The 19,004-nt window shown below is 34.4% G+C and overlaps 1 protein-coding gene across 1 annotated transcript; it reads right to left on the bottom strand.

The window, feature by feature from the left end:
* Positions 1–5,970: 5,970 nt before the first annotated feature.
* On the bottom strand, positions 5,971–18,177 carry dscc1 (DNA replication and sister chromatid cohesion 1). Its single transcript, XM_056475406.1, has 9 exons — positions 17,932–18,177; positions 15,986–16,154; positions 15,761–15,895; positions 13,544–13,634; positions 11,965–12,103; positions 9,703–9,755; positions 7,484–7,641; positions 6,318–6,466; positions 5,971–6,167 (listed from the first exon to the last, which is right to left on the bottom strand). The coding sequence occupies exons 1-9, from the start codon at positions 18,099–18,101 to the stop codon at positions 6,056–6,058; spliced, it is 1,176 nt and encodes a 391-aa protein (XP_056331381.1). The 5' UTR covers positions 18,102–18,177; the 3' UTR covers positions 5,971–6,055.
* Positions 18,178–19,004: the final 827 nt, after the last annotated feature.

Below are 19,004 nucleotides of genomic sequence, written 5' to 3'. Positions count from 1 at the left end.
GCCATGCGCTTTAGACTTTGCGCTTAGATCATTAATATATAGCCCACATACTGTAGTGTAAAGTTCATGGTGCAAAACCATCAAAGGTGCAGTATTGTCTTCAGAAACATTTTTTGTTGTGCTCTTCAAAACGTGAGTCTCTTCACATTCCAATAGTAATGAATAAAGTAAATGATCTAAACGTATTTATATGTATTTTTATATTCTGGGTAAGGCATAAGACTAAAACAATTTTCATCCAATTAAATATTGTCGGGCCGACAATTACTATAATTCTGACAAGTGTGTATCTCTGTTCACACAGATCCGTCATTGGCACGTACACGGGTGCATGTGCGCCACATGTTCATGTGCAGACGAGACAATCACAGAAGAAAAATCAAATGTTCACTCTTGACTTTTGAAAATTTTGAAAATCCTGAAATTAATATTGGAAGGACGACACCATGGCTGAAGTATTCCTTTTAGACATGTAATATGTTATAAGACTCTTTTAGTCATCAAAGCTTATGTAGATTTTGTTGTTTTTTGAATGGATTATATGCACGGAAGTGTTGATCAGCCGGCGAACGATTGATGTGACTTTTTAAATTTCACAAGGGACCTTTTACAGGATCGATAATGCTGGATTTTATTTAGTTTAACAACAAAGCATAAGTGATAGCACTACTCCGCCTAAGCCTGCTTTACTGAGGTGAAGTTGGTTTTATGTTCATATTGGTTCATTTTTGAACAATGACAACCCGTGACACGCTGCCTATTGTTTACCATGCTACTCTGAATATTCGGTCTGAAATGGCATTTAGGCATGGCTTAGTAATAAGTGTAATTCGTGCAGGCTACCGGTCAACCACTAAGCATACAGTAATCGTTATAGGACAACCCACATAAGAGAGTGAGACCATTATGACAAGATTTGCTTGCTACACAACTGATAATGTGCTAGATATACCACAGTTTTCCAATCAGAATTGTTGTATTATAAGGTAAGGTACTGTAAAGTTTTATAACTGGCGAATGACATGAACTAGTGGGTTGTCTGCTGTCATCTTTAAGGTGTACAACCTAGTAAGGTTTCAACCGGTAACATTAGCCACATTTTAACTTACAGTATATTGACTAAATACTGATTGTAGGAAACGAATCCTCAACTAAACCTTTATTCATTTACACTTATACAGATGGGGGGAATCTATAACAGCAGGAATAACTGTGTTTCCTTGATTATAGCAGTAAACAAAGCAGCATGAATCTAAATCTAACAGGATTTTATTGCTTTCATAAACTACAGCATCACAGTATTTTTTTCAGGCAAACTTTACCATACTGTTATAAAATTGAATAACATTTCTGTCATGAACACTCTCGGGATTTAGTATGATAGTAATTATGTATATGGCGGTGTAGATCTGCTACGCTGCTGCTTTGATAATTATGGCCAAGCAAGTACAGAGACCTGCTACTGCCAGTATATACACAGACCTGCCGTCGGAGACTATAACATGCTGCTGCTATAAACATATTATATATGTAAAGCATGACAGCGTAAAATGAGGCGGAGCATTTAAACTAATGAAGTGCACATTGTCACATTGGAGACAGCAACCAATCTCCAGCGCCATGTAGTTAATGATGCACGAGCAGATTTGGTAACCTATCAGCTTGCTTATGCATAGAGTTTTATGGTATAAATTCCACATATTTAATTTCGGAATTTCGCTTGTTGTGCAATGATTTTTTTTCTGAAACTATTTCTAAATTCAGTTCTAATTTCCAGAAAACTAATAAATGAACAATAATAATGTGGTCAAAAAACTAAAAGTTATATCCAAACACACTTTCTATTCCTTTGTCCTATATGGTGATGCATAAGTCTCCAAAACCCTACAAGTGGACAAATCTAAACAACAGAGCCAAATTCCAAAGCCTCCCCGAAGCAATGCGTGTGCGTGTTTTGGACCTGCATAGGTGCATGACACACTCTTTGTGAAGTTTATTTATAAACAAATTTCGAGAGGAGCACGTGCTTATGATTGTTCACAGCTGTTTCAGCATCAGCTCATGACCAATTATCCTACCAGATGATTTCTAACTCACTATAAATAACCAAAGTTTTCCTATCTCAATATTTTCGGCTTGAAGAACCACCCCCCCAAACCCCCTTTTCCCCTGGTCCTCCGGTTTCCTCCCACAGACCAAATAACATTAACCCTAAATAAATTGAACACACAAAATTCATACCATAGTCAAGCTCTAAGTGAGTACACCTCTTCTCAAACTCCCCTCTTGCCCTGCAAACTGGAGGGAGCCCAGGGCTCGAGGATCTCATGAGCTCAGGGCTCTCTCCCGGGACAGCATGCCAAAAAAGCTTTAATTATCAATCATCAGCTAAGTGTGAACTTTTAAAAAATAATAAAAACTGTGCGCCATTGACTTTAGATCAGCTTTTAATTGGCCAATGGTGCGGCCTATTTCAGTTGCATCAAAATAGCAGCACGCTAACAATGACACACCTCTTTTTCAGACCAGGACGCCCATGAGTCCACAAAGTGGCAGAAATAGATTTGCTATTTAAACAACGTGGTGCAAAATGCGAAAAAGATAGCTGCACTGGTCTGAAAATAACAAAAATCGTTCGCATTGCTCCTGGCACCATATTGCACCGAGTGTATGATAGGGTCCATTGTGTTGCTGCTGCTCAAGAGTTTGCTTCTTTATGTTGTGAATTTATTTCGCCAAAAACACAACCAACAGTAGAGAGGCACACAGCAAATTCTAAATACAAATTACCACTGACATATCACTAAAAGCCATTTTTAATCAGACCTGGGAGAACTAGTCAACATACTCCTGCCCACAAATATCTAATAGTTCCCTTTAAGGCAGGGGTGTCCAAACTTGGTCCCGAAGGGCTGGTGTCCTGCTGAGTTTAGCTCCAACTTGCTTCAACACACATGGCATAAAGTTTCTAGTATATCTAGTAAGAGCTTGATTAGCTGGTCCAGGTGTGTTTGAAGGTCAGGAACTCCGACAACATTTTCCAGGTGACCAATCACACTAACAGTAAGAAAAAGGGCCAACCTCTTGGTTTCTGCTGTGATCATAGGTGAATCTTTAGAAGAGTTACAGTTTCTGAAAAGACTTCCTCATGATTGTTTTAAACAGCAGGAGGTCTAAAGCAGGTTGTGGTAACAGGCTCTGAACTCTTCCGTGCAGTAGATGAGGCTAAGCACTGTCTTTAGTCCTGCAAAGCGCATCTTCAGGAAATGCTATTGCATACTGCTCTAACCTGTCTGCTTGCAGAAAGGTGGCACTATTGATAACCTTTCTATTATGTGTCTGTGTATGGTCTCACAGACCTAAAGGTTAAAAACAAAGATTATGTAGTTGACAAAGTGTCAATGTCAACTGCTACATTTACAATGACCCATTTGAGTTATAAAAAGAGACCAAATTCAGTGTTTGAATCCATTATGGATGAACATCAAGCTCCATAAACTTTTGACATCAATTTTTAAAACACCAACCTTTTAGTTTAATCAGATTCAGAGATGGAGGCTGTAATACTAGTGTTGTCCAAAAAAGGGAACAGAAGAAAAACAAATTATTTTAGATTAGTTTAAAGACTGTAAATGGTCACCTAAAAACAATGCATATGCATTTATTTTAGTTTCCTAAAGTCCAATATAACCAGCTTAATCAACAAAACTCTGAAATCTCCAATATACTTCTTAATTTATATATAACAGTGGTTACCAATAGGTTACCAGCAGGTAGAGCTTTTTGCACACTCAAGAATGCCTTTCGAGTGATGTAGGCTCTCACTTTATTCTTCATGAGCCAACAGCTGTTTTTTTCTTCTTCTTTCATTGTTGTTAATTGCTGCAATGTTAATATGCAATGTTATTTCAAATAGAGATGTGTCGCTTGTGACAATTATGGCAATTTAGACATGTGCTTTAGTCAATTTGAAATATTTAGTCTGGGCAAACTTTTATATTGATTCCTCTTATACCCCATATAGGACTGCAGCTTTTTTTCCTCAGGACAATTCATTTAATCATTCATTTTCCTTCAGCTTAGTCCCTTTATTAATCAGGGGTCGCCACATGGGAATGAACCACTAACTTATTTAGCATATGTTTTACGCAGCACTAGTAAACACACATCCACCACGGTCAATTTAGCTTATTTAATTCACCTATACCACATGTCTTTGGACTTATGGGGTAAACCGAGGCACCTGGAGGAAACCCACACAAACACGGGGAGAACATGCAAACTCCACACAGAAACACCAACTAACCCAGGCAGGGCTCAAACCAGCGACCTTCTTGTGAGGCGACTGCTAACCACTGAGCCACTGTGTCACCCTACTCCCAGGACAATTGTTTAATAAAAAAAAAAAAAACTTTAAAAAATTGTTTATTCAGTACATTTTTAACTTGTTTTAGACAAAAACTGGAAACGATTCATGGATTTGCCTGCTTGTTTTGGGGGACTGAAAACACAAAACCTTTTTACTTGTTTTAAAGTACAAAGTTTTTTTTAATGCCACTGCTATTGTTTTCATGTGAATACAGTTTGAGAATCTTTAAAAATGGTGACATCATCTGCATGTAAACTGCATTATGTAAAGACATGCACGGTATGTGCTAATTTTAAAGGCAAGTGTGAACAAACACTTAACAATGCCAATAATGCTACTTCAGCAAAATGTGGATTTACTAAACAAATATTTATTATTGGAGGAGGAGGAGCGATCCAACCAATTAGTTAAAATTACTGATGAGTTCACTGTATCTTGTCAAAATGTTTTTAGTAGATTCAGAAGGAGCGGATGAAGGTCTATAGATACCACCTATAATTGTTTATTTTCATGAAAAATAATAAGCATTCAAAATTGACTGGAGGTATTATGAGATACACACAGCATTCAATGACTAGCAACATAAATAGCAACACCACCACCTCTAGAGGGTCTTTCAGCTCCAAATAAAACAGTCTTTAATACGAAGTTCATCACTGACTCGATCATGTAGCCACATTTCAGATATAGTAACAATATGAGGATTCTGTATATGTATATATGTATATATATATATATATATATATATATATATATATATATATATATATATATATATATATATATATATATATATATATATATATATATATATAAAAAACAGGCTCTAAGTTCATCGATTTTAGGTAAAAAGGCTCCTGATATGAACAATTTTTAAACCTTTAAATGTATTTTTGTTTCAGTAACAAGAAAAATAGTTTATCACAGGAGAAGAAGCTGCACAACATGTTAAACAAACATAAAAGACAAAAAACAAAGACATCGTCAAGACATTCATACTCTGACTAAAAACCAAGGAGGCTACCACAAGCTCCTGATACGAAATATTATGAAGAAACATAGCCTATAAATTCAGCTTGGTAGAGAGAGCATTACACTGAAATTAATTGCATAACCTTATTTAAAATAAAGGGGAAAAAAATACAAACTGTCCTGAGTGGCAAGAGTCACAGCAACACTGGGTGGAGAGTAATTGCTCACAAAGAAAGAAAGAAAAAACAAAACGCAACAGGACAACAAGAGAGTTTGATGAAATAGAAAAGTAACAAAGAGAGAAACTTAATCGTTTACCTCTGAACTCTATAAATCTTACTGTATCATTTAGGATTTTCTTTTTTTTTTCTGGCATATTTTACGCTAGAATATAATGAAATCATTCATTTTCTTTTCGGCTTTGTCCCATTATTAATCAGGGGTCGCCACAGTGGAATGAACCGCCTATAATGAAATCAAATGTTTGAATTTTTTTTCCTCAAAATTGTGGCGTTTACTTGAGTCTGCACTAAATTCAGTGAATGAACAATTGTGAAATCCTGTGAATTGCACTTTATAGTTTATAGTTAACATAACAGAATAAATCACCCGAACATGGACTGTTGTACACAACTACACAGCATAATATTTTATTTGTTTATTTCTTTGAAACAACTTATAAAAGTCAATAATTTTACAATGATATTTGTGATCTTAGGTTGCTACAGGTCTTCTTGAATTGTAGACTTTAATACCATTTTGCATAGATGAACGGGCATGTTTTGTCAGGAGAGCTCCAGTGGTTTGCTTCTCTCCACAAAGATCTCTGTTGAAGAAACATCAATCACTTTACTCTGAAATGTATTTACTATAGGTCTATATCAGCAGTTCAAAACAGATCACAACATTTTTATTCACAACAATTTCACATTCTATTTTATGGAGAGTATTAAAATATAGACTTAAAAGATCTTACTGTATATATGGTTCAATGTCATCTTGTGTCCATTTCTCCCTCAGGCTGAAGAGGCTGTTGAATCGCTCCAGTGTGTCCTCTGGTAGATCCTCTACCCGGAGCAGTGAAATGGTCTCTGGTTTAGAGCTTCGATCTATCAGAGCTAAACCCTGAGTGACACAAAACATGAATTTTTACACTACCAAAAATAGGAATGTGAATATATAATTACTATTTGATCAAAAACAAAATGCAACATGGTCAAATATTATAATATTATAATTTGTAATCATGTAATTTGTGCTATTTAATTTAATTTTAAATCATTGAAATACCATATTAACATGACAAATTAAAATAAACCCAAAGGCATCCTTCAATCAGTTTTTACTGTACATTTGAAGACAAATTTTTTGTTCCAAAAATTGAGTAGCCCTTTAATTATTTTTCACATTGTGAAAGTGTTATGAAAAGGAACGGCACCATTAGAAACTGGTAAATGCTTTACTGTTACAACTTTTTTTTTTTTTAAATGTGTTGCAAGAATACGTTTTAAAATATATTTATTATCTGTTTTTAGTCCAGTCTCTGTAATTCTGTTGCACTGTTGAAGCTCTGTCACGAAAACAAATTCCTCAAATGTGTGAACATACCTGGCAACAAAGCTCTTCCTGATTCTGAACCAAAATTGGAATACAGGTTTCTTTCGTAAATAAATATGAAAAAATCATGAGGAACACATTATATGTTTGTTTTATTGTCCGCAAAGTAAATTTAGAAATCACTACTTTCTTTTTTTTAGGGGGTGGGGGGGGGGTGTATTTCCCAAGTTATGTTTAACAGAACACATACATTTTTGCACCGAATTTCCTATTATATATTTTTTTTCCTGAAGAAAGTTTTTTCTTTTATTTTGCTTTGAATAAAAAAATTGCAAAGGTCATCATTATTAGCTACATTCTGAAACATTTTTCCTCTGATTAACTATAGAACAAACCACTGCTGTCCAATGACTTTCCTAATTAACCTTTATGCATGCAAAGACATTTGGAAGAAAGCTGAAAACCTGTAATCACTGATTTTTCAAAATATTTGCTTTTGTGTTCAAACGGCTTTAGAACAAGTAAAGGGTGAGTATATGATGTTATGGTGAACTATCCCTTTAACAAAGATTGTGTTCTCCTCACCCGGAGTTGATCCAGTCTAGTGCCCATGCCCTCAGGAACGCTCTGCTGCCAAACCTCCTGGAACTCGGACAGGTTGAACTTCACAGCGTTTTGCAGGAGCAGCTGAGCTGTGGCCCTACACACTTTATCCTCATCCAGGGCATACATCACCTGATTATCTAGACAGTGCATTAATACAAACAAGTGAAGAGAAAAACTAAAAATACTTTTATCCAATAAATTTAGAAAGTAAAGAGAGTAGGGGTGTAACGATACACCGGTCAAGAAAAGTTATAAAAAGTTGAATGTTAGAATTACTACTTTCATTTCTCAAACATATGGTAAAAACAATAAAATTATAATATGGTTACACCTAGGCCTAGCGTTGGTTAAAATGCTAGATATTGACTTAGACATGGGGACTTAGTCCTTAATGAACAGGACAGTGATGACATCAGAATACAATTATTTCTGATTCTGAAAATAATGTGTATTGCTAGACAAATGTGCTTGCACTCTACATATAAATAGATAGTTCACTGATAAAATCAGACATCATTATCACATTCCCTCCTGAACTATATACATCATGTAAGCTGGAGTACTTAATTCGGCCCCTGACACTGTAAACATTTACACTCACACTGAATACAGGCACAACTCTGTGTTCACCATCAAAGAATAAACCATAAAAAAAATGCTTGTAGTAATCAGACCTCTAATCGCAATTGTCATTTAAATTCACTTTTCGGAGTATAACCACTGCTCTATGTGAGGGTCACTCATATCAGTGGGCATTATCACTTTGAGATAAAAAAAAAGTAAACATATGGCACCTAACAAGTACTGTACTGAGGTCTTATGAAGTGAAACAATTGCGCTGTGCAACAAATAGGGTTGGGCGATATTGCAAAAAAGTATCATGATATCATGTTTTATATCATTTAATATTGATAATTATTGAATGTTTTAACAATACATTTAGGAATATTAGGATTTATTTTAATTGACCAACATTACTGAAGCAAATAGTTTTAATAGTCAAAAACTAAAATATGTAAACAAAATATCTGATCTCTTTATATTATAATAAACAAAAATGTTAAAGAGATTCTTAAACTTGATAATTAAATGTTACTAAAGCAGGTCGCACACCAGAAGCGCCGCTCGGTGGCGTGCTGCGTAGCGCCACGCAGTGCCATACATTTCAGAATTCTAAACGTAGGTTTCAATCAGGGTACACACACCGGCGCCGCAAGTTGGCGGCTGTCCGCAGCGCCCAGCCACGACTCAGGACACTGTTCATTTCTCTGCCGCGCCACAGAGCGCCATCTGATTAGTTTCATGTTAAATATCATGCGAATGTCCGCGTCTGGTGTGTGATACTTTTGGTAAAGTGTAAGTGCTGAAGAATCAAAGCAAACTTTAGGGTGTGAATAATAATGATACATTAAACCTCAAACTCTGTCAACAACACAAATTATGAAAATCGAATCTGAGCTTTCAAATAAAAGAACCAGCCATCATTATTCAAAGACATATTGAAACATTTTAATCAGTTGAATAACTATAATATCCCCTATGCTAAAAACTCTTTCAGATGGGGAGCTAGTGGCTGGAATGCACAAGAAAAGAAACCAAAAAGCCAATCTGGTGACATCCTTGCAAAATCATGCAAGTCGACTGCCTCTAATGGAAATGACAATCTTACACCCTATGCTTATTGGCATGCTTCCAAGGCGTGCGTTCAGCAGCCACATTTTAATAAAACTATAGCACTTCATAACGAAACTACATACCGAATCTCTTTTTTAATTAATATTGACAATAGTGTTCGGTCAATAAATATCGATACAGATTTTAATCGCCTGTCACTACCAACAAACTGAATGATATTTACAACATTATTATCCGTTATTAACAGGCACATTGTTTCAAATACACAGGCGCACACATATCCTATGTTGAACAAACCACAAAGAGTGCTAGCCTCATGCTAGTGATTTTGCAGCTTTGAAACATCATTATGCAATGTATTACATGAAGACAGAATTGGCATTTTTGGGTGAATTATACCATATAAATACAGTAAGTTGACTCTCAGAAAACAACAAGCTCAATACTGAAAGGTATATTATATACATGAATGATGCATATCACAAGTTTTTTGTTGTTGTTGTGATTTTCGATACTACGATGTATTGTTATATCCCTAAAAGAGAGCATAAAAAATAACTGACCTTCATCACTATGCCGTCTTCCATAACAGTTCAGACAGTGTTCTATCATGGCTCTAAACAAGGAAATTGAGGAATAGTAAAAAGTTAATGATTTTTTTGAATTGTCTGCTCGTTTTCTCCATTCCAAAAAGGGCTGCACAATTTTGGGGGGAAACTGAGAGTCTGATATATAATATTTCTGCAATACAATTGCAATTTTGAGTAAACTTTCAGCAAAATAAGTAGCCCTAATTGGAGAGACCTTATAATTTTAGATTGATTGGGATGATTTTGTAAAAATATAATAAACATCATATAATAAACCATATATAGTTGAAGTCAGAAAGAATTATTAGCCCTCCTGAATAATTAGCCCCCTTTATATTTTTTTTTATATTTTTCTAAACCGTTCTACACATAATAGTTTTAATAACTAATTTCAAACAACTGATTTCTTTTATCTAAGTCATATTGACAGTAGGCATCAGACGATAACCGTTTTCAAGGTATATCGCGGTTTGGAAAAGTCATGGTTTTAAAAGTCAAAATTTTCTGTTAAATTGTTCCTAAGGTGTGTAAATTTTTTTTTTTTGTTTGTTGTTTTTTTAGGACAACAGTATCTCCCACAGAAAATATCTCCAAAAATGTTTTAAATTGTAAAGAAATCTGTGTTTTTGAAACTAATGAGAACTAAGCAATAGTCAATCACTTATTTGAATTATTTAGCCTGACATGTTTACTGCTCCAAAATATTTTAAATGTTACTCAAAATAAAATTTATTGTGTTCAAAAACAAAAAAGTGTTTGTTTTTAACAGACATTTAAAAAGAAAATATTTTAGAGCAGTGATCACAATACAGTCAAACCGTGATATTTTTATCCAAGGTTATCATACCGTCAGAATCTTATTTTCTTTATTCTCCATTTCCACCTGGGGATACTCTTCCCGAGGCCCTCAGACTATGCAGAGTCACTGATTCGATCTAAGACCAACGACGAGATGATCCCAAGGTTTCCATATCCTGGACCAGGCCGTATCCTGAGCAGCTACTGTGGTGGTCATGGAGGAGTGGAGAACATGAGACTGATTCCTGTGACGCTCCAGAGACAGACGAGTCTTCGCTGAGGCCAGCTCCCAGCCTCCGCCAGCTCCCAGCCTCCGCCACTGTGACTGCAGCTCTGCACAAGACGTTTGGTCAGCGGAAAAATTAAAATGGTCGTGCCCAACTGAGTCTGGTTTCTCTCAAGGTTTTTTTTTTCTTCACTTTTTTAGTGAAGTTTTTTTTCCCTCTCCGCTGTCGCCTCTGGCTTGCATGGTTCGGGATCTATAGAGCTGCGCATCGTTGGATTTGCTCTTCAGTATTTGGACTCTCAGTAGTGATTATTAAACCACACTGAACTGAGCTAAACTGAACTGAACTTAAACACTACAAACTGAACTACACTGTTCCAATTTACTATGACCCTTTATGTGAAGCTGCTTTGACACAATCTACATTGTATAAGCGCTATACAAATAAAGGTGAATTGAATTATACCGGCCCATACCTAAATGACAGTAAATAATATTTTACTAGATATTTTTTAAGATAGTAGTACTCAGCTTAAAGTGCAATTTAAAGGCACTTAACAAGATTAATTAAGTTAGGGTAATTAGGCAAGTAATTGTATAACAGGGGTTTGTTCTGTAGATAATCGAAAAAAATATTGCTTAAGGAGGATAATACTATTGACCTTAAAATGGTTTTAAAAAAGTTAAAAACTTATTTTATTTTAGCCGAAATAAAACAAATTAATATTATAGGAAATGCTTCAAAATTCCTTGCTTTGTTAAACATCATTTGGGAAATATTTGAAAAAGAAAAAATGTATAGGAGGGCTAATAAATTTGACTTCAACTATATATCATAAGCATTGATTAATACAGTGGAGCAAAGATACAAATAAATAAAAAGCATATTATGGATTTCAAAGAGTGTAGCAGTATTCAGGAAAAATCGAATAATCAAATGTAAAATTTATTTTTATTTTGTAAACATTATCCTTTTGTGCCTGAATTCTTTAAACTAGTTTGAAATGCTCAAACAGTCGCAGGCCTTACCCGTTTACTAGATTTATGGTTAAACTTTGCATTGAAACATGTATATTTTCAACTGTGGCTGCTGGCCAACTACAATCCTGACTCCACATTGCACGTCCTGCGGTGTGACTATTGTGAATGTACACATTTCGATATTAATGCTGAAACGATTTATTGTGCAGCCCTAATTCCTCAAAACTCACTTTGGCTCAAGGGATCCCAGCTCTTCCAAACAAACACTGAGGGGAACTTTGCTGAAAGACCAAGACTCTGAGTCCACCAGCTGCGTCACGTGACCCAAGAGCTTCATCTCATAATCAAAATCCAGAATCCTCCAAAATCCTGCAAACACATGCCAGTCAAACAACTTAATCTCAGTTAAGAAACTACCCTTCTAATAGGGAAATACTTTTACCTTACGAATAAAGCGTCTATTGATGATTCAAACTGCATTATGGAATTTGGCAGAGGACATAAATTGAAAGTTACACTAATTAGTTGTTATTCCACAAAACTGAAAAATTAACTGATATCAAGGTCTAAAAGTGTATTTTTAAACATATTGATGTTATGCAGATGATACCAAGAAAATATTAATATCTAATTGTAAGAAAGTCATTGTATACTGTAATGTATTTTTTGCATAATATCAGAATCAGAAAGAGCTTTATTGCCAGGTATGTTCACACATACGAAGAATTTGTTTTCGTGACAGAGCTCCTACAGTGCAACAGGACAACGTTATATGTGCAGCTGTTATGTGCAAATTGGCATGTAAGTGTGTGGTTAAATAAGTGCATATGTGTATAAAAGTGTATAGCAAGTAGTGATGTTGGCTCCACAATTATTATCATCAAGTGTTCATGAGATAGATTGCCTGAGGGAAGAGACTGTTTCTGTGTCGGGCTGTTCTGGTGCGCAGTGCTCTGTAGCGCCGACCAGAAGGTAAAATTTCAAAGAGGCAGTGTGCTGGGTGTGAGGGGTCCAGAGTGATTTTGGCAGCCCTCCTGCTCGCTCTGGATAAGTACAGTTCTTGGGGAGTAGGAAGGGTTGTACCAGTGATTCGCTTAGCAGTCCGAACTATTCGACGTAGTCTTTGGAGGTCGTATTTAGTAGCTGAGCTAAACCAGACAGTTATTGATGTGCAGATGACTGATTCAATGATGGAGGTGTAGAACTGTTTCAGCAGCTCCTTTGGGAGGTTAAACTTCTATATTAGAAGGAGGTTAAAAACAATTAAAAATATTGTTGTCAGTTAAATAAACTATGTTTAGTGTATTCCTTCTCCCAATAAAAGATATTCCTCATATTGTGGTGGTTATATTGTGCAAAAGTTCCTTTTGGACAGCACTTTTGTCTACTACAACCGTGATTACATATATTAATCAAAATAAACATGTATATTCTATGGAAGAGTGTGAATCTTAAAAATGTAACTATTTATCTAGTTCAACCAGAACAATAATCAAACCAAGAAAATTTCTACAGTACATTAAAGAAACCCTATTCAGATGAAAAATAGCCATTCTTGGCTAATTCTGGCACATTTTACAGTAATGTTTATTAATGTGCATTGACCCTGTAAACAAATAAACTATAAAAAAAAAAAAAAAAAATTATATATATATATATATATATATATATATATATATATATATATATATATATATATATATATATATATATATATATATATATATATATATATATATATATATATATATGTTATTTTCAAGACCTTTTAGATTCACATGTTTAAGTAAAAATAATCCATCAGCTCACCGTCAATTTCACAAGCGTGAACATTTCGAAGATGTGCCTCCAGTTCTTCTTTACTTGCTTGGATTCTCTCAAGAAGGTCATCCATACTGTACTAAAAATAAATAATAAAAAAGATCACTTTTTGTGCAAACACAAGGCAAATTCACCAAACATGTAATCAGGTAATTACATGAGATAATAGAAAAATGTAGGTATATTTTGTGTCCAAGCTATGGATGTGATATTATTTGCATACAGCAATACTGTTAAGGCCTGTTGCATCCACACCACTTGATAATGTTTATTTATTTTAAGCCTGACCACAGCTGTAGTTCTAGACAGTATGTACTGGGTAGATTGATAAGCATTTTTGCTATTTTTGTTGCATTTACATGGTTGTAACCAGCAGATGTCCTCAGTTTGCTATATTTCTAGAACATCTGACTAACCAGTGAAACGAGCTAATATCCTATAATTTGTATATCAGTAAATATAGCTAATTTACTTTAATTTATCTACAATATTCAATATACTTGAATAAAAACGAAACAATTTTTTTTTTTTTTTACAACAGCTTCAAAGACAAAGATTTTGAAACTTGTGGTACATACATGAGGCACTTGTAACTTTTATTTGACATTGTTTGCTAGCCTGGCTTGCATAGTGTCTAGTAATACTTCCAACATTATTTCTGAAGCTATTACTGATTCCAGATATCAATATTTGTATATTAAAGCATCTTTTAAAATGCTGTTTAACTTATTAAGCAGGACTCAATAAGCTTTGCCACAAAGTTTTCTGCTGTTATAAATACACAAATACTTTTCACAAACCTTTGGAATTTAAAGATCAACGCAAACATTTGTCTTCTGGGAAACCTGTGTTTTCTGTAGCTTATGAAGGCCAGTACTTAAAAAAAAAAAACGTATAAATTTTATTCCAAATAACAATTTTTTTTTTCAATCTTTATTCTGTTCACATGTTTTCGCCACAGCTCTAAAAGCTCCAAATATTTTACTCTTCTCACTATTTACTCATCCTCAAGTGATTCCACAATTGGTGGTGAATTTTGAAAGTTGAACACAAAAAAAGATATTTTGAAGAGAGCTGCAAACTGGTAACCATTGCTATGCAAAGTAAGAAAAATGAATACTATGGAAGTCAATGGTTAAATGTTTACAACATTTTGCGAAATATCTTCTTTTGTGTTTAACAGAAGAAAGAAACTCTAACAAGTTTGAAACAAGGGAATGATGACAATATTCAGTTTTGGGTGAACTAACTCTTTAACGAGTCATTTTTTTCTGGAGTATCAGTGAACGTTTGAATTAATTCTCTGACTAACCTACTCAGTGCTAAAAAATGGATCTCAAAAAATATATCACAGAATAATTTTTGAAAGAGATTAAATACACAAAAATGCTGAAAAGACAACGTATTTGTGGAACCTGAAGGATTTTTTTCTGAAGAACAAAGCAGTTTAACTGCTCAAGACAAACAAGGAACTCATGAACAACCATCATCAAACAAACAATGAGGACAATTAGGGTTCCAACTTACACCACAAGATTAATTTCTATTTATAGTCTTACAGTCTTTTGTGGACTGTGTCTTTTATGTGCAATGTTACATAGATTCTAAGATTCTCCCTCGAATCTATTTTGCCATTAGTTTTTACCATCAGATGGAGATTTACAAACGATTTATACTTTTTAGATGTATACTTTACAAACAGCCACACTCTGCCACTTCCTTACAACATACCACTTGAACGTAAAACAATCAATAATATGATTTATGTAATGAAAACGTTTAAGCAAATTACAAAAGTGTTTACATTAACCCAATGGCATAAAAGCCGTGGTGCAAGTACATTTGACCACATACAGTACAAGACTCAAAGCTCTACTTTATGCTAATGATTGTATGATTAAAAACTAGCCTAGAGCGCCACCTGTTGTTTAGAAGCTCAGAATTTATCTTCCCAGCCCTATGCAATATCTTATTCAGGTCAGTAACATCACACGTCTTTTTTTACAATTTCTCTTATTTTGGTCAAATATTGAACATTTAGCAAATTCTGTAAGGTGTATGATAAATTGACTTCAACTGTATGTGTTGCTTTTTCAAAATCAATTGTAAATGTACAAGACCACCCCAGGGCCATAATATTTTTTCTGTGACTATTACACATCCCAAGAACAAGCTATTGACTACCATTACGTATATGCATCATACTTTCAGTCCCGGTGCCTCCTCCTGCATGCCGACTGCCGGACCATCGTATGGATTCTCCATCAGAAGTTTCTTCAGCTTCTTTAACCTCGGCCTCTGCCTTCTCAGCTCCCAGTAACAGTTTGAAAATCCCCAAATCTGCAAAATAAAGCTTATTTGTCAATTCACATAACTTTTACATCATCGTTCAACGATAAGGAATAAAAAATTCATAATATCCTCAGTCACCTGTGTGTGCATAAGCTGAGGAGATGCTGGGATATCAGACAGCTGATCTGGAGTTTTACATCCTGGGACAAACAGCAGCAGATTTGAGGTGTCTGCGATTTTCAAGTCGTATGTTTTGTCCTCACTGCACAGAACCGCATGCTCGTCTTTATCACCTCTGATTATAAGGCTAATGAGAAGAATAAAAAGACAAAACACATGAATAAATCCAAGCCTTAAAGAGATGGTTCAACCAAAAAAGGGAAATTCAGTGATTATGTATTCTCCCTTCACTTAATCTAAACCAAACCTGTCACAATTGACTTCCAAAGTATTCGTTTTTTTCCTGATAGGGCCATTTGTAGTTACAGGTTTTCAGCTTCTTTGAAATATCTTCTATTGGTGTTCAACAGAAGAAAGAAACCAAAAGGTTTATAGTTTTGTTTTATATTTGGGTGAGCTGTCCCTTTAAGAAAAAGAGGCGCATTAAGGTGTATTTAATCTGCTCTTGTAGTGTATATTGAAGTCTTAACCATCAAGTGCTCCTATGTGCATGTATATGTGTGTCTGTGTTGAACTTCATCTGAATGGAAATTGCTAAAATGTTTTGGCAGGTCCATGTAAACACACACAAACACACACATAAATCGTAGAACATACTATAGAGGTAAAGTTGGTTTTATATTCGCACATTCGTTCATTTTGAAGTCTCTATATTGTTTACCATGTTCCTTTGAATATACGATCGGAATTAGCATACGAGTATGACTTCAAAACAACACTGACTAATTGACAGTGAACAATGTTGTACTTCGATAGTCATTGGCTGCTGATATGATTTCCCTATTTAGAATTCGCAAAGAATACTTTTCTGAAATTATGTTATTAAGGAGAATGTCCGAATATCCGATTGTAAAACCAACTTTACCTCTACGAACATACTTGTGTTCTTCACAGTGAAAAATGTGTTGCAAAAATCATGCTAAAATGTCACCAAACTCAAATTTAGAAACAACTTATGATTTATGCGTTGTTTTTTTTTTTAATTCTGTATAAGAATAAAGTTCTGGATATATATATATATATATATATATATATATATATATATATATATATATATATATATATATATCAAATCAATATTAAGGTCATAAATTGATAAAAAACAATACATATTATATTTACTATAATACCATACATATAAAAATAGTCAAAATATAAAGAAAACAAACTAAAAAAATAGAATATTTTCGTTTCACTCAAATATTAAAAATGACTGCATCATGACAAAGAAACAGTGTTAAGCATATTTTTAAAAGCGGTACTTTGAGAAAATATAACATTAAATAAAAGGCCATAATTATAACAATATATTACATTTAGTTAGCACTTTCGTAAACAATCTATTTCCATAGTATTTCATTTAACGTAAGTCCTTTTAAGTAATGTGTATTTGTTTCACAAGACAATGCAAAACGCAATAGTTATTTAGAATCAGAATCAGATTTATTACCAAATGTGCTTCACACACACACACACACACACACGCACGCACACACACACACACACACACACACACACACACACACACACACACACACACACACACACACACACACACACACACACACACACACACAAGGAATTTGTTTTGGCTACAGAAGCTTCCAGTGTACATAAAGTGACGAGACAACACAAAATAAATAAATATGGAAAAAAAAGACGGTAAACATTAAAACAGAGATGCAGTTAGTAAAAAATCTGGATGTTAAATTGTGCGTACAGATTTGTTATAGGTATACAGGTTATAGGGTGCTGTGTACAAATGCGAATGGAGAAGGTATTGCATTGTATATTGATATAGATTGATTTAGCGACGTTCATTAACGTAATTGTTGCGTTTCATTGTTAAGCTGAGCACTCATTTTACAAATAGAAACATTGTAACAATCACTGTGCTACTTTACCTCTTTCCTGATTCAATGTGTTTGCAGAGTGTCTCATCCACCTCCATGAGGCAGTAATCGCCCGACGACACATTATCTCCGAAAGACAGACAGTAAGTGACGGGCTGCAGGTCTTCTTCTTTTACTTTGGCGATTTGTAGCGTTCCCTGAACCTCTTCTAAAGTCCTCATGCTGTCTGAATTACTTTTATCCTGATCTACTGAACACAAACACGTCTGCTGTTGTCAGCGCTCAACTTTCCCGCAATATTTGGGCCGGAAGATGATGCCGTTGATCGACAGTAGATTGAACCAATGAGCGTGAACCCATTCAGACTGGCGCGTAATCTTGTGTAAACGTCATGTGTCCACTAGATGGCGCTGCATAACACATTTCACCACGTGTTTCATTGTTATGTAATGTAATATTATTGTTTTGACGCTGGCCAAAAATGTGCATTGTAGTAAATATTAAATAAAAAAAACAAATAAAATATAGATAAAATAATAAAATGAATAAATAAATAATTGCTAAATGTTATTAATAATGGAAGTTCACAAGTTCACAAAATAAACATTCAGTCGCTTTATTGAAATGGTTCATGTCACATTCTTCATGATTTTAAACATGTAACGTTTTTATTTTTTAATGAAAATAGTTATATATTTGGATTTTTTAATTAAAAGTTTCAGATGAGAAAAAACACACACAAACATGCTAATACAAATGCATGTTTTTGTTGTCTTTTTATGCTATTTATTGTTAAATAAATTGCATAAGTCTGTCATGACCGTTTTATTTTTGTTCATTTTTAACATAATAATTATTCTAGACATAATAACCTCATAATAAGTTTAATAAACCCGCATTCAAAGTTTAAACAGTATACAACAAGTACATATGAGACATTATGAAATATTTTATTACTTATCTTTTATCTTTTGTTTGTTTGCAAAATCATATAACTAAATAAATAAATAAATAAATAAATAAATAAGAATATACATCCTTTCACTTCTTTTGCCTGGGCATTTAAAGTGAGTGTTTGAGTGTGAGTGATGTGCTCAAGCTCCGCCCCTCATGGTAAACTCCCC

Source organism: Danio aesculapii, chromosome 16, assembly GCF_903798145.1.
Source record: "Danio aesculapii chromosome 16, fDanAes4.1, whole genome shotgun sequence".
Taxonomy (NCBI): domain Eukaryota; kingdom Metazoa; phylum Chordata; class Actinopteri; order Cypriniformes; family Danionidae; genus Danio; species Danio aesculapii.
Note: the sequence above shows the minus strand (reverse complement) of the source record. Positions and strands in the feature narration are given on the sequence as shown.

What these genes read in the sequence shown, in the direction of transcription:
- dscc1 (XM_056475406.1), bottom strand. Translation starts at nt 18,101, where the DNA reads ATGAGGACTTTAGAAGAGGTTCAGGGAACGCTACAAATCGCCAAAGTA. An exon ending in CACATTGAATCAGGAAAGAG is followed by an intron (nt 16,155 to 17,931) that starts GTAAAGTAGCAC and finishes TCTTCTCATTAG; the next exon opens with CCTTATAATCAGAGGTGATA. An exon ending in AAGACGGCATAGTGATGAAG is followed by an intron (nt 7,642 to 9,702) that starts GTCAGTTATTTT and finishes TGCACTGTCTAG; the next exon opens with ATAATCAGGTGATGTATGCC.